Source organism: Panthera pardus, unplaced genomic scaffold (genome assembly GCF_024362965.1).
Source record: "Panthera pardus isolate Hobbes unplaced genomic scaffold, ASM2436296v1 HiC_scaffold_11, whole genome shotgun sequence".
NCBI lineage: Eukaryota > Metazoa > Chordata > Mammalia > Carnivora > Felidae > Panthera > Panthera pardus.
The window spans coordinates 2,086,383-2,101,689 of record NW_026526666.1 but is presented as its reverse complement, the minus strand read 5'-3'; the positions used below and the strand labels follow the sequence as shown (position 1 = coordinate 2,101,689).

The 15,307-nt window shown below is 57.0% G+C and overlaps 1 protein-coding gene and 1 long non-coding RNA gene across 3 annotated transcripts; one reads left to right on the top strand and one right to left on the bottom strand.

The window, feature by feature from the left end:
- Positions 1–1,258: 1,258 nt before the first annotated feature.
- Positions 1,259–2,238, bottom strand: LOC128773418 (uncharacterized). Its single transcript, XR_008417644.1, has 2 exons — positions 1,936–2,238; positions 1,259–1,843 (listed from the first exon to the last, which is right to left on the bottom strand). It is a non-coding gene; the product is annotated as an uncharacterized LOC128773418 (long non-coding RNA).
- A 1,403-nt stretch (positions 2,239–3,641) lies between these two features.
- Positions 3,642–14,455, top strand: ADAMTSL4 (ADAMTS like 4). 2 transcript variants are annotated; one of them, XM_053889949.1, is made up of 18 exons: positions 3,642–3,758; positions 6,233–6,337; positions 6,522–6,579; positions 6,857–7,209; positions 7,441–8,116; positions 8,365–8,467; positions 9,198–9,334; positions 9,697–9,901; positions 10,134–10,306; positions 10,460–10,571; positions 10,675–10,860; positions 11,056–11,185; positions 11,527–11,731; positions 12,076–12,252; positions 12,543–12,749; positions 12,862–13,041; positions 13,314–13,458; positions 13,611–14,455. In XM_053889949.1, the coding sequence occupies exons 2-18, from the start codon at positions 6,318–6,320 to the stop codon at positions 13,745–13,747; spliced, it is 3,204 nt and encodes a 1,067-aa protein (XP_053745924.1). In that variant the 5' UTR covers positions 3,642–3,758; positions 6,233–6,317; the 3' UTR covers positions 13,748–14,455. The 2 variants fall into 2 exon arrangements, with proteins under 2 accessions (XP_053745924.1, XP_019288299.2); XM_019432754.2 differs by lacking the exons at positions 3,642–3,758; positions 6,233–6,337 and having other exon boundaries at positions 7,120–7,209.
- The last annotated feature ends 852 nt before the right edge of the window (positions 14,456–15,307 follow it).

Sequence of the window (15,307 nt, the reverse complement as noted above, 5' to 3'; positions counted from 1 at the left end):
ATCAGCCTGGTGTGTAGCGACTGGGAAAAGAGTGGTTCTTCTGGAACAAAGGAGTTGAGCAAACCATGATTCGGAGAGGCAGAAAGGCAAACACCAGGCTTTCTGAAAATGGTTGCTATGGCCACAAACCAAAAGGCACAGTTTCATATTAGTTCCTGGGCCCCACCTGTACACACTGGTATGATCATCAGCATTATCTAGGATAGGGACAGTGTCTCACAGGAAACAGTAGTTAAAAATGTTACTTAATTCAACACAGAACTCCCTTAACATACTACCAGAAAAAAAAAAAATGACAATACAAACTCAGCTAAATGTCTCAAAAATTTCACTTGCACACAATATATACAGATAATAGCTTCTACCTGTGAGATCTGGGGCCAAGTACTGCATTTCTCTTTGTGTCTTTGTTTCCAAATCTGTTAAGCTGAGGACTGTGCACAGAGTAAGCACTTGTATAGCTGTAAGTAAGCACTGCTGAGTCCAGAGTAATGTTAGCTATATTATTATCAGGACACTGTGTTAAGTTCAAAGTCAGACAAACTCTCAGCTCGTCCTCCTCTTCATCTTCTACCTGTCCTGTCTTCAGAGATACTTTTGGGTGAACATCTACTGATTATATAGCCTTTGAAAAATGCTTCCTTTTATCCTCAAGACAGTGTCCGCAAATTTAAGCTGGTACTTCACAAATTGCCGAGGCATAGGAAATTCTTTCCTTTATACAACATTTTCAGACCACCAAGTCACAGGAGGTGACAATGATAAATCTTATGAGTTCTTTCATCCACAGCCACTTCTTAATGGAAGGGACTATTTCTGACCTTCAGTTCATGGCAGTTACAAATGTCAAAGGCAGACCTTTTCCCTCCACCCAGGCTCCTTCCCCCTCTGCTGTGCTCAGTGGCACCCTCCTGTTTGGCAGCTTGCCTCCTCCTAGATAAATGAATGCTGATGGGATGTCACTCAGGGTCACTGAAAGGTCCCCTGACCTAAAATATCTTCCTTTGGCCCTGTGGGCTGGGTGTTTCATCACCTGCTTTGTGCTCTGAGGTCTGAGCAAAGGGGCTTCCCCTCCACACCCAGGGCTATAAATATGCCTCTGGGTTAGGGCTGTCTGTCACCAACAGTCCCTAGATAAACCAGCCCTCCTGGGACAGCAGCATTAACCCATTAGCTTCGAAAGCTCTTTAGGGACACAAGACCAACACTGAGGATGGTTTTGTTTGGTTTAACGTTTATTTATTTATTTGTGTGTGTGTGTGTGTGTGTGTGTGAGAGAGAGAGAGAGAGAGAGCGCGCGCGCGAGCGCACAAGCGCCAGTAGGGGAATGGCAGAGAGAGAGAGAGAGGGAGGCCCAGAATCCAAAGTGGCTCTGAGCTGTCAGTGCAAAGCCCCATGCTGGGCTGGACGCTGTACCCACAAACTGTGAGATCATAAGTCAAGCCAAAGTCAGACATTTAACCGACTGAGCCACCCAGGCGCCCCAATGCCAGGGATGTTTTAAGGAGAGGCACAAACTTGAGGCTTGTAGACAAATCTGATCAATAGGTTTTGTGGAGTGTACTTACTGCCTTTTTTTTTTTTTTTTAAAGTTTATTTATTTATTTTGAGAGAGACAGCATGAGTGGGGTAAGGGCAGAAAGAGAGGGAGAGAGAGAATCCCAAGCAGGCTCCGCTCAGCACAGAGCCTGATGAGGGGCTCAAACTCACGAAACTGTGAGATCATGACCTGAGCCAAGACCAAGAGTCGGACCGACTGAGCCACCCAGGCACTTCTGGTATACTTACTGTCTTGAGATTTTTTAGTCACTTGTCAATATTTTAAAATCGGATACAACTTCTCCTGAAAACGCAAAAACAGAAGCTCTAGCAACAACATTGTCCTGAATCCCTACAAAATCACAGAGGCCTCTGGTCCCTAGCCAGCTTACCTACCTGCCTGTAGGCCTCTGGGCTTAGGTGGAAAAGTTGGGAGAGCAGGCCTGGGCACCTGGGACTCATTTGTCTGTTCTAGAACATTCCAATTCAAATATTTAACCCTACAAATACAAAAAAAGCACAAAGTATGAAAAAATATAGATGATACAAAGTAGCTTAAATAGTCCTTGTCTGGAAAGAACTTAAGGATTTATTGAAAAAACAAAACATACATGTTGAACTTCAAATAAGGAAACAGTTCTTAACATTTAAAAAAAAAATTTTTTTTTAATGTTTATTTATTTTTGAGAGAGAGACAGAGTGTGAGTGGGGCAGAGGGAGACACACAATCAGAAGCAGGCTCCAGGCTCCGAGCTGTCAGCACATAGCCCGACGCAGGGCCTGAACTCAAGAACCGCTAGATCATGACGGGAGCTGAAGTCGGACGCTCACCGCCAGGGCCACCCAGGCGCCCCAATTCTTAACATTTTAAAAGCTCTTAGATTTTCACTTCCCTGAGTTCAGTGCTTACTTCCCGGTGGTTGGCTGTGTCCAACTAGCCCCAACTCCCTGAGGCCACAGACTGCCCTCTGTGTAGGCACCAAGGAAAAACAGGTGCTCAAGAAACATGAGGTGGGAGCGCCTGAGACCCTGTGATTTTGTGGTGACACAGGACAATGTTGCTAGAGCTTTTATTTCTATGTTTTTGTTTTTCAAGAGAAGTTATGAAACATCTGGTTTTAAAATATTGACAAGTCAATGAAAAAAAAAAAAAAGCTTTAAAATAGTGGGTAGACCTAACAATACATGGCTGTGGTTCATGAGTGGATAGCAAATAAAATGTTTAAACTAATAGTGACCACTTATTAAGTACTCTATGTCAGACATTTTGTATATGTTATTTATTTACGCCAATAACATAGATAACGCTTCTGTGTACAAATTCAAACACTATATAAGCATATAGAGCAAAACAGCGAAAGCCTATTTTTCCCCTCCTCAGGTGTGGCGGCTCACTCCGCGTTTGGGGTGCATTCCTCCAGATACGGATGGACAGACATATCTCCGGGTCTATCATATATATCAGATCAGCCCCATTTGACCCGTGGGGAAACTGCGGCCAAGACCACAGAGCCGCACGTCCTGGAGCTGAGATTCAAACCCAGATCCCCTGACTCCCGAGTCAGCGCATTCCTTCTGCTACGCCCCCGTGTGTAAAATGTTGCGGATGAAGAAACCGAGGCTCACAGAGGGCCCGGAGCTCTCCCAACCACACAGGGCACGGCCCAATCTGGGACAGGCAGGAGGGCTGCGTGGAGGAGAGGGCAGGGACGGCCGACGGCTCACCGCGCCGCAGCGCGCAGCCCCCACCCGCACGGGGCTCGCCCACCGCGCTCGAGGGCAGCGCCCCCCGCCCCCGTGCAGGGATGGTCCGGCGGCCGGGGTCCCGAGCCCCCCCCCCCCCCCCCACCGGCCCAGCCCAGCGCGCGGCCCCGCCGGGACGGAGCCCGGAGTGACGGCTGCCTCCGGGGCGGGCAGGGACGGCCCGGATTTCGCCTGAGCCGTCGGCGGGCGCCAGCACACAGGGGCGGTCAGCGCCCGCGCCCCGGGTGGGTGGCCTGGCCGCGCGGGGGGCGGGGGGCCGCCGAGGGGCGCGGGCTGGGCGCGTGGCGGGCGGGGCGCCGGCGGGCGAGGGCGGGCGCGGGGGCGGAGCCGCGGCCAGAGGCGGCAGTGTCCCGAGCCCGGCTCAGGGGCCGCAGTGGCCGCCGCGGAGCGAGGCTGCCTCCAGGGAGCGTCCGGGCGCAGAAGGGTTAACGGGCCGCTGGGGCCGCGCGGAGCAGGTACAGACCTCCCCCTCCCCCGCCCCGGGAGCCCGGGCCCCGGCCGCCCTCTCTCCCCGGGTCCCGTTAGAGCCCCCGCCGCGCTCGCCAGCGCCCGCCCCCGCGCCCCGTGCCCCGCGGTCGCGCCCCAGCCGCGACCCCAGCCCCAGCTCTGTAGCCTCGGAAGATCTTCCAGTCCCTGGGGTCGAATTTCTGGGGAGGGCGTTCTGATCCTGTGGAACTCTGGCCCCATCACCCGGGCGGAAAATCAGCCAAAATTCCTACTAAGTCACGGAGCGAAGTTGGAAAACATACCCAGGACCTCCCCGCACGCGCTGGCGCCCCCTGCTCTCCTCCAGGAGGGGTGTTCCTCCAGGAGGGGTGTTCCTGGACGGTGTGTGCCCCTGCCACCCCCTCCAGTTCTGGATATGGGGCTGGGGACCCTGGGAGGGATGCCGACGGGTGCCCTTGATCCAGCTCAGCCTGATGATTCGAAAGGAAGGACACCTGTTGGAATGGTCGTCCAGGACCCAGGAGAGGCTGGCACAGCGAGGACAGAGTTCTGACCCAGGCTAGGGAGTCTCCAGACAAGCCCTGAAACATGCTGTTCCACCCCCTGCAGCAGTGACCCATTTCCCAGAAGTGGGTCCCTCTGGGGATGAAGGGTGTGGCCCTTCCCAGGTCTCCCCTTCTTGATCCTCACTGGCCAGTGTGGAGGTGTGGCCAGGAGGAGCCCAGGTTTGTCCAGACCAGTCTCCAGCCTGGCACCAGGGTGACCACTGCTGACCTCTCCTTTCCTCACCCTGGGCAGAGAGACACACCAGATGAGGAACATGCAAAGGGGGAGAAGCACAAATGTGTGTCTGTTTCTGCAGTGGAGGGGGTGTCGGCCCCCTGCCCAGCTGTGCAGGGGGTGGGGTAGGACTTTTCCAGAGAGGGAGCCAGGCCTGGCCAGGGCTCCAGGAGTTCACGTCACCCCCACCCCCACCCCTCACTTCTCCAGGGAACTGCTGAAGCCAAACCCAGCTCAGGATGGGATTATGTGTACTGGGTAGACCCATAGAGACAGCAAGATACAGACCCTGGGGGGAGCAGAGAGAAGCAGAGGCTGAGAGGGAGTGGAAAGGGTGGGTGCCCAGCAGCAGAGAAGGGGCAGACAGTGATCACACCCCCATCTCTCCTCTTCAGCATCAAGGCACAGAGTCAGGCAGAGAGCTGAAGGTTTGGGTGGACCATTGGCCCTTCTCTGGAGCCCCTACGCCCCCATCAGGGTGGAGCTGGTGACCTCAGTGGCCAGCCCAGCAGGGGGGAAAAGAGCAGCCATCAGCAACCCCTTCCCAACCCCAAGCAGCTGAGGTGACCCTATGCACTCAGGCTCGTCCTCCGCAAACCTTCCCTCAAATTTCCACGTCTTGGGGTCTCAGGGAGGGGAGTGGGGCTGAATGTTGCTACCCCCAAGCACATTCCTGCCCTCCCCTCTGCCATTTTCCTGCCCCTGAGCTGGCCCACCTCAGCATTAGCTCCTTGGATTCCTCACCCGGGTGCCTTTCAGATCCAACAGAAACATTTTTTTTTTTTTTCCTGGAAAGCAGAACTAAGAGCGGGTTGAGGAGTGGGGGTGGGGAGGGCTCGTGGGACGCAGCAAGGGGCTGGAGGGGTGGGGCAGCTGTGGCTTTGAGACCAGGGGAGGTTTCGGAGCTCCACCTCCCTGCTAATGGAAGCTAGACTTGAGGAAGGACTTCCCGGCTCCTCAGAGTGCGAGGTGTGTGACTGGGGAGCAACGGCCCCTCTGGCTGCATCCCTCCTGCCTGGGGGCCCCCCTGCCCATCATGGTTGCACCTGAAATGAGCCTTCTTTACAGGGAGGGGTCCCCTTACATCGCAAGGGGAAAATCACCTGCTTCTCTACAGATTAAACCATTGGCCCACTTAGTTTATCCCTGGGCTAGAAAGTGTTTGAGGCAGAGATGTGCCTGGGGCTCTAGAAGGAGCTTAGTTTTAAAGGGAAGAAAATGCTGGGGGGCAGGTAGGATATGGAAAGCCCAGAGCGGCCTCCTGTCACCTCCTCAGAGCCGGTATCTGGCATGTCCTCGCCCAGGCCTCCCTCCTCAACCCTCTGGGACCCCTGGGAGAGCGGGAGGTGGGACCAGAAGAAAATCATCTTAGGGGAGATGTGCGCGCCTGTGTGGCCTGTGTGGCCTGAGCTGGCCTGGAAACAGCCCCTGGTTGGGATGGGGGAGGGGCTGAGGAGTTCCTGCAGGCTGAGGGGAGGGGACTGGGCCACAGTCGGGAGGCCGAGGTCAGACCCCCACCCTCCAGTCTCGGCAGGCGGGAAGGGGCAGCATTCCTTCCCGCTCTCACCCTTAGTGTCAGAAAAGGGTGGGACGCCCCCCCTCCCCCAACCTCCATCCTCATTCGATGTCCTGAGGAGCCATCCCTGCCAACCCCAGCGCTCTGGAGACTGGAGAGGTAACCACCGGGCTTCTGTCCCCGCAGAGCGCGCCCCCTCCACGCTCAGATGCCGGAGTAGCGTGTTTACTTCCGGTCCCCTCTCCCGGCCTGGGGCTTCAAGGGAGGAGCGATGGAGAAGTGGGCGGGCAGGTAAGCGGTGGGGCTGCCGGCTGGGGGGGCGGCTCTGCTCCTGAAAGTGACGGACAGGCCACTACTGGGCGGGGCGGGGGCAAGTGATGAGTGACTTCTGCTTTCTGAGAAGCTGGCATCAGGATGCGGGGAGCCTGCTGGGGGTGGGGAGGGTGTTGTGACACCTCCTCTGGCCGGTTTGCAGGTCCCAGTTGTGCCTGATGCTGCTTCTGTCCCTCCCTGAGCTCTGCCTGGATCAGGAGGTAAGCCAGGCACCAGAGGCTGGGACCCTGCCCCCTTCCTATCCTCCACCCCACTCCTACAGGCCTTGGAGTGATGGCCCCTTTTGCATTTGCCCTCCCAGCCTCCCTCCCACCCCCCCAGCTCACTAACTCTTTGCCAAATAACATCAAGTCTCACCTGTGCTACCGAATGTGTCCTCAGGCCAGTAACAACAGCCCCAGCCCTCAGGCACTGGAGTGGATACTCTGCACAGTTCCGCGACAATCCTAATTTTGTCTGACCTTTTTGTCCACATAGGTGTTGTCTGGACACTCTATTCAGACACCCCCTGAGGAGGGCCAGGGCCCTGAGGGCATCTGGGGTCCTTGGGACCAGTGGGCCTCTTGCTCCCAGCCCTGTGGAGTTGGGGTGCAGCGCAGGAGTCGGACCTGTCAGCTCCCTACAGCTCAACACCAGGGCCTGCCCTTCCCACCCCGGCCCCCAAGACATCCAGAAGCCCTGCTCCCCCAGGGTCAGGGCTCCAGACCCCAGACTTCCCGAGAAACCCTCCCCCTGTACAGGCCACAGCCTCGGGGAAGAGGTGGCCCCTTTCGAGGTCCTGCTTCCCAGTTAGGGAGAGCAGAGGCCCAGGAGATTCCAGCAGCTCGGAGGTGAGGCTGGGATCCAGGGAAGGGTGGGACTTGGGTCAGGGGCGGGGCTTGGGACTGAGGGACCGGGAGTAAAGGATGCGTGGCAGCGGGAGGCTTATCTTTGGCGCTCGAAGTAGACGCCAGGAGGAGGGGGGGACGGGGCGGGCTGGGGAAGAGGCTGGGTCGGACGGAGCTGGCCTGAGCTGTGACCGCTACACCTTCTCAGTAGAAGTGTCTGCTACACCTTCTCAGATCCCGAGTTCGAGACCCCATCAAGCCGGGAATGTTTGGTTATGGGAGAGTGCCCTTTGCTTTGCCACTCCATCGGAACCGCAGGCACCCCCGGAGGCTCCGCAGATCCGAGCTCCCCCACACCTCAGTTCTTTCATCCCTGACTCCAAGAACAGAGCCATCTTCCACAAACCACACAGCTCAAGCTCAGCTCCCTCCTACAGAACCGTCTTCCCGCCCCCTGTCCCCCCCAGCAGAGCCCCGAAGCCCCCATGCTGCTCAGACAGAGGGGCCTTCTAGAACCAGGCCTGCCCCCACACGGCCCCACCTCAGAGCCTCTGGCACAGACATCCTCTTGTCCATCCCCTCCCCAGGGGACAGTAGTCCTTTCCACATGCCCCCTCAGCCAAGAATGCCAAATTCCCAGGGTCGGGCCAGTCTCCAGGTGCCAGACAGGCACCCTAATCCTTTCCTTTCTGCCCCTCGGGGCAGAGGTCACCAGAGCCAGGAGCACTGGAGTCCTAGGGGGAATCTTCAAGGGTCCCTCACGGAGCCTGCCCCTCACTACCCAGATGGCTGGTTGCCTCTGCTGAGTGCTGGTCCCCACTCCAGTTCCCTCTGGAGCCTCTTTGCTCCCAGTAGCCCTGTCCCAAGATGTTCTGGGGAGAGTGAGCAGCTGAGAGCCTGCAGCCAAGCGGTGAGTTCTTCCTCAGACCATCCCCTCCCCAAACTTGCAATTCTGCTCCCCTGACCCTGAGTCTGGGGTCTCGGCTTGTCAGATCGGGACCTGAGGGAGAAGGGCCTTGGCATCTGACCTCCTCAGGGTAGGGGCCTCGGAGCTTTTCCACAGACCTGACCTTCCCTCCCACACCCCCAAATCCAGCCCTGACCCACACCCCCATTTTCCTCCCCAGCTTTGACTCCTCTGTATCCCCCCCACCTCAGCCCTGCCCCCCTGAGCATCCAGACCCCCGGGCCCTGCAGTGTGCAGCCTTTGACTCCCAGGAGTTCATGGGCCAGCTGTACCAATGGGAGCCCTTCACAGAAGGTGAGGTTTGTAGCCCCCCTGGGGAAGCTGAACTGGCTTAAGATTGGGGGATGGCAGGAAGAGGGAGACACCCAGCCCCTCTAGATCTCCTCTGGAGGCCCTTGTATTTCCCTTTTGTGAAATATTTTCTTTTATTTCCCAGGGCCAGGGCCAGGGTGAAGAGACAGCACAGGCACAGAAAGGGGAGTGGGTTTCCAGACAGGGCGCAGCTGTCAGATGACAATGGGATCATCAGCAGAGGGATCAGGCTGGGAGGGGGAGTGTCCAGAGGCACCTTCTGGCTGGCCCCCTGTGGGAAGTCCATCCCAGGAGGTGGGGTGGACATGAGAGGGGCACAGTCAGGGAGGTCCCGTTCAGTGCGACAGCAGGGCGTGGTGCACCGTGGGCCCTGGCTGCTGTTAGACCACCTGTTCCCAAGTTCCCATCCACTTGATTTTAGGCCTGTGTCGGCTTGATGCCAAGAAACCCTTTGTGAGCTCGCGTGATCATAGGTTTCAAGTATCTCCTCTCTCACGATTCACAGCCTCTTCACTGGTCTCCGTGACCTCAACTGATCTGACTCAACTTTTGTGTGACCCTCAAAGGAACATTTGAGAAAATACAATTGTCATATTCCCTTCATCCTAGTGACGTAGTCAACCTCAGGATGCCCTATAGCTAATTGGGGACCTTTGCCAGCTGGCCTCTCGCCAGGGACCTCAGCTAACCACCCTTCTACCCTGTTTCTTAGTTCAGGGCTCCCAACGCTGTGAGTTGAACTGCCGTCCTCGTGGCTTCCGCTTCTATGTCCGTCATACCGAAAAGGTCCAGGATGGGACCCTGTGTCAGCCTGGAGCCCTAGACATCTGTGTGGCCGGACGCTGTCTGGTGAGGGAGGATGGTGTGTCTGTGTGTGTGTACACGCATGCACACACACATATAGGCATGCACACACAGTCTCCTTAGTCATCATCACAGAAATAAAACCCTAGGCTGAGATTGCACAGAGGAAAGTTCTTCCCTGCCCAGCTGGAAGTGAGAACAGAACCAGGAGGTGAACTGTAGGAAGGACCCCCTCAGGCATATACACACTTCAGTGGAGGGTGGCTGGGGCTGGTGGGCTGGCAGAGAAACACATTCTCACTTGCAGTAAAGATCAAGGTGCAGGGCAAGCTGGAGAGTCCGAAGAGGATGAGGCTGGGGTGCGGTGGTATCTCGTCTCAAGCGGCCCCTGCCTCACTCTCCCCCAGAGCCCCGGCTGTGATGGGATCCTCGGCTCTGGCAGGCGTCCGGATGGCTGTGGGGTCTGTGGGGGTGATGATTCCACCTGCCGCCTCATCTCAGGAAACCTCACTGACCGGGGGGGCCCTTTGGGCTATCAGAAGATCCTGTCGATTCCTGCTGGAGCCTCCCAGCTCCAGATCGCCCAGCTCCGGCCCAGCTCCAACTACCTTGGTGAGTTCTCTGGATTCCCTGAGTCTTGGGTCTCCATTCCATTCCTGGTCTCCTGGTTCAGCCCTCTACACCTGCTCTGAACACAGCAAATGGGCCAAGCAGAGAGAAGTCGGGGCCTCCTTGCCCTGTGGAGAGAGCGAGAGAACGGGGGCATCTGGGGCTCTGCATGGCTTCGGGAGTGCTAGGAGAAGGACATCACGACTGATCTGGTGTCCTGATCTCCAATCTCCAGCCCTTCGAGGCCCTGGGGGCCAGTCCATCATCAATGGAAACTGGGCTGTGGATCCCCCTGGGTCCTACACGGCCAGTGGGACTGTCTTCCTGTACAACCGTCCTTCTCGAGAGGAGGGCAAGGGGGAGAGTCTGTCAGCCAAAGGGCCCACTACCCAGCCTGTGGATGTCTACGTGAGCTTGGGGCCCAGGAAGCTGGACTGCTGGGGGGTGGTGGGAGGCTTTCCCTCTGAGGGCAAAGCTGTGGGTCTCAAGATGGAGGGAAGGCGAGTGGTATGCCCTTATTGCTTCACCAGACAATTCATTACCTTCTCTTTCTCTTCCCAGGTGATCTTTCAGGAGGAAAACCCAGGCATTTTTTATCAGTATGTTATCTCTTCACCTCCTCCAGATCTTGAGAGCACCACCCCAGAGCCCCACCTCCCCCACCTCCAGCAGGGTAAGACTCTGCTCCCCAGACCTGGGATGCAGGGAGGGTCTGAAAGGGGAGTCTGGAGGCAGTGGGGTGCATTTGATTCGTCTACTCCACTGTCCTTGCATAGAGATTTTGAGGGTAGAACCCCCACCTGCTTTGGCGCCCCGCCCTGCGCGGACCCCAGGCACTCTCCAGCGTCAGGTGCGGATCCCCCAGATGCGTGCTCCACCCCATCCTAGGACCCCCCTGGGGTCTCCGACTGGATACTGGAAACGAGTGGGACACTCGGAGTGCTCAGCATCCTGTGGGAAAGGTGAGACTTCGTGTACCAGCCTGGATTCCGGGCACCCACAGCCCAGATCCCTGACTTGGCATGCCTGATCCCACACTCAGGAGTGTGGGTCCACACCTTGACTCTGTGCCAAGTCAGATTCCAGTGCCTGGGGCCCCACTGACGCTGGGCTCTGAGCCAGACTGCCTCCCCTGGTTTCCTTCTCATCCCTTTCAGGTGTTTGGCGCCCCATTTTCCTCTGCATTTCTCGTGAGTCAGGGGAGGAACTGGATGAACACAGCTGTGCCATGGGAGCCAGGCCCCCAGACCCCCTGGAGCCCTGCCACGGTCCCCCGTGCCCTCCATAGTGAGTATGATCCCCAGGGAGGGCTTGGGTCCTAAAACACAGCAGCCGTCCCTGCTCAGGATCCCACCTGCATTCTGGGCCCAGTACCCAAGGTCTCCTGGCTGCAGACAGACAGCATGTCAGTAGAAAGGTTTACATTCCCCAGACAGCAAGAAAACCCCGGCAGCCTGAGCCCCACAAGGGAACTCAGATTCCAGGTTCTGAAGATGCTCCTTCTCTGTGGGGCCTCCCCACCCTAAGCCCATCATCCCTTGCCCCACATATGGCAGCCCCACGCATCTCTGTGTCTCTGTTTTCTTCCTCTGTGTCTCTGCCTCTCCCCTGCCCCACCACGCCCACAGCTGGGAGGCTGGCGAATGGACATCCTGCAGCCGCTCCTGTGGCCCTGGCACCCAGCACCGTCAGCTGCGCTGCCGGCAGGAGTTTGGGGGGGGTGGATCCTCCGTGCCTCCGGAGCGCTGTGGACATCTCCCCCGGCCCAACGTCACCCAGCCCTGTCAGCTACGCCTCTGTGGCCATTGGGAGGTTCGTTCCCCCTGGAGCCAGGTGAGTGGGACTGGGTCAGGAGGCTGCCAGAACGGGAAGGACCCTAGATGAAAGGCACCAGTGAGTTAAAGCAGTGGTTTTTCCATTTTTTTTTTTTTTAATCAGCAGAAGCTTTTTGACTGACAAGATCTCTTGTGAGACTCCCATCTATAAAGCAGATAAGACACTGAACCAGGGGTTCCGGCCCAGAGCCACCTGCTCAGCCTGCCCCTCAGCACATAAAGCCATGTAACTGCCCAGTTAGGGATGAAAGGCAGGTCCTGGTTCCCAGGCCACAGACCTGGAGCTGGAGGCTAGGGAGGAAGCCTGGGGGTCCAGGCTCTGGGATGCTCTCTTACCCTCAGTGCTCTGTGCGGTGTGGGCGTGGCCAGAGGAGTCGGCAAGTTCGCTGTGTGGGAAACAATGGTGATGAAGTGAGCGAGAGGGAGTGTGCATCAGGCCCTCCACGGCCCTCCAGCAGAGAGCCCTGTGACATGGGGCCCTGTACTACAGCCTGGTTCCACAGCGACTGGAGCTCCAAGGTGGGCCCTACACCCCTTATCCAAGTCCCACATCCCTGGTGCCCCACACCCAGGACCCTTCTTTCCAACACATGTCAGTACACATAGTACACGTCAGTAGCCCTACTGTGTGCTAGATGCTGCTGATGCCAGAAACTCAGAGATAAGTGAGCAAAGCTCACATTAGGGTCCTGGATTCCCAGCACAGGTTCCGCTTATCTGGCTGGTACCCTGGGCACTCCCTAACTCTGGGGATCCAGGACACACCACCCTCACCTCTCCTCCTCCCCTACCCATCACCTTCTCAACAGTGCTCAGCCGAGTGTGGCACAGGAATCCAGCGAAGGTCTGTGGTTTGCCTGGGGAGCGGGGAGGCCCATGGGGCGGGCCAGGAGGAATCAAGAGCAGGGACCAGTGAGCAGAGCTGTGCGCCTGGAAGCCGTCCCCCTGACATGCGTGCCTGCAGCTTAGGACCCTGTGAGATGACTTGGTGCTGGTACACGGGGCCCTGGGCTGAGGTGAGCCAAGAGCCTGGGAGGGGGGTGCCCATTGGTGGGATTCCCTGTGGGCCGGTGGGAGTGATCCCTGTTCTTTCTGCCCCTTGCACACCCTCCCTTTCCTGTGTATCAGTGTTCCTCGGAGTGTGGCTCTGGCACACAGCGTAGAGACATCATCTGTGTGTCCAAACTGGGTACTGAGTTCAACGTGACTTCTCCCAGCAACTGTTCCCACCTGCCCAGGCCTCCTGCCCTGCAGCCCTGTCAGGGGCAGGACTGCCAGGACCGGTGGTTTTCCACGCCCTGGAGTCCGGTGAGTGCCTGGCTCCCTCACCCTGCTCTGCATGGACTTCCAGGGAAAGGGGGGCTCCTCTTATGGTATCCCCACTGCGTCCCAGGATGAGGCCAGCTGCGATGGTTTACCATTGTCTTACTCCCTATAGACGTGGGGGACCTGTCCATGTGGGATTTCACAGTGTTCCAGGAGAGCCCCCACCCCCCATACTACTTTCAGGGAAGGTGGTGGGGTTCAGGAGGAGCCTAAGTAACAGCGAAGGTCTGATTTGATAGTCGGGGTCTCCCCAGTGTTCTCGCTCCTGCCAGGGGGGTGTGCAGACAAGGGAGGTCCAGTGCTTGACCGCCAACCAGACCCTCAGCGTCCGATGCCCTCCTCACCTGCGGCCGTCCAGGAAACGACCCTGTAACAGCCAGCCCTGCAGCCAGCGCCCCGGTAAAGAGCCCCTTTTTCTCCCTAACCCCAGTACACTGGACTTAACTGAAGTGTGGGGGAGATGAGAAAGGACCAGTGGGAGTGGGCACTGCACCTCCAAACGGAAGGGTCTGGGTGACTGTCTTGTGCCCCCTGGCCTCCTCTGTCCCCAGATGATCAGTGCAAGGACAGCTCTCCACATTGCCCCCTGGTGGTACAGGCCCGTCTCTGCGTCTATCCCTACTACACAGCCACCTGTTGCCGCTCTTGCGCCCATGTCCTGGAGCGTTCTCCCCCAGAGCCCGCCTGAAATGAGTCCAAGAGACCCTCTCCTCATGGTTTCCACCATCAGTCACCCACCCATCAGCCCACTCTATATCCTCTGGCTCTCCAGCCTGCCCTAGTCTCACCAGGGATGTCCCCTAGGGTGGTTGCGGGCGGCAAGATAACCATCATGATGTGTGTGTGGCTGGGTCTGTGTGTGGTTGAGGGGATGTGTGCACATAGGCCCCACGTGTGTATCTGGGTCCGCGTGGATGTGTGTGCTCACACACATGTATTACTTCTCAAAAAAAGAGGTTAAACTGAAGAGGAATGGGGAGGGACCATGCCTGTTTCTCTGAGACTTTTCTAGGCTGAGAGCTCCTTAGTAATCCAGACTGCCTGGTGACTGGCCTCTCCATCAACCCCAACTTTGTGCCCTGCACTTCAGTTCTCACGTTCAGGCCTCACATCTTCTAAACCACCCATTTGTCCTCCAACCCCTCCCCCCATACTTAGTCTCTCTATCCCTACCTTTCATAATCAGCTAGGGATGAGGGTCAGCCACTGCCAATCCTGCTTTGCCCCAGGAAGAGAGACTACCTCCCCAGAGCAGGGACCAGCTGGGCAGAAGATGGAAAAAAGAAAGGCTAGAACAAGACACCCTAGCCCCTGCTCCCGCTCCCCACCTCCTAAAATGATTCCCACCCCAGAACTAATTTATTTTTTATTAAAGATGATTATGACAAATGAGAAAGAGGTTATTGTCCTGATGGGAACCCAGCAACTTGGGCCACCTAGACAAGCAGTGTGAGGTCAGAATGAGGGGTGGGAAGGGGAACAGGGCCTAGAGCCCAGGCGGAGAGTCTGGGCCCCGAAAGGCCAATGAATGAGCCCCAATCATGGGAGAGGATCCTGGCCAACCTAGGCCCTGCAGGTTGGTCACTGGCCACTAGAGGTCACCGCTTCTCCCGCTTTAGGTAAAGAATTGGAAGCTTGCTTCCAGAGCTGAGGAGAAACTGCAGGGCCTATGGTGGGTTTCTCAGTAGGCCGAGTCTTTCTATAAAATCTCTCGGAAGCTAGTAGCCCTGCTGTCAATGGCAGCTGGCTTTTAAGGTTTTTTTTGTTTTTCCCGTTCTCTTTCTTTGGCCCTGCCTGCCTCCCCCGTCTTTTCTGCTATCACTCATTTATTTCTCTATTTGGATCTTGGTTTATTATTGCTTTTGCTAGGGTAGGGGGAAATAAATTGATTTATGCCCCTCCCCCTTCCCTCAGCGGAAACGGCTGGAGGAGGAGGAGCCTGGCCTGGCTCTAGGGGTTGAGGGCGGGGTTGAGGGCGGAGCCAAGGCAGTACTGGATGTCCTGCCAAAGACACATTCTTCAGAGATGTATCACGCTTGTCTCCTTCCCTCCTTCGCCCTTGTCATCTCTCAAGGTAAATAGCTTGCTAGAGGTGGTGTGTGAGTGAGCAGCCTTTTCCATATAATACAGATCCTTTCCGTGACCCCGGCAATTCTGAGGCCTGAGTGCAGGTCTCCACTTCCGGAAGCTACACTTCCAGGGGTCCCTGTGCCTAGGAGAGGAAGGGGGGTGCAGTGCAACAGAAACA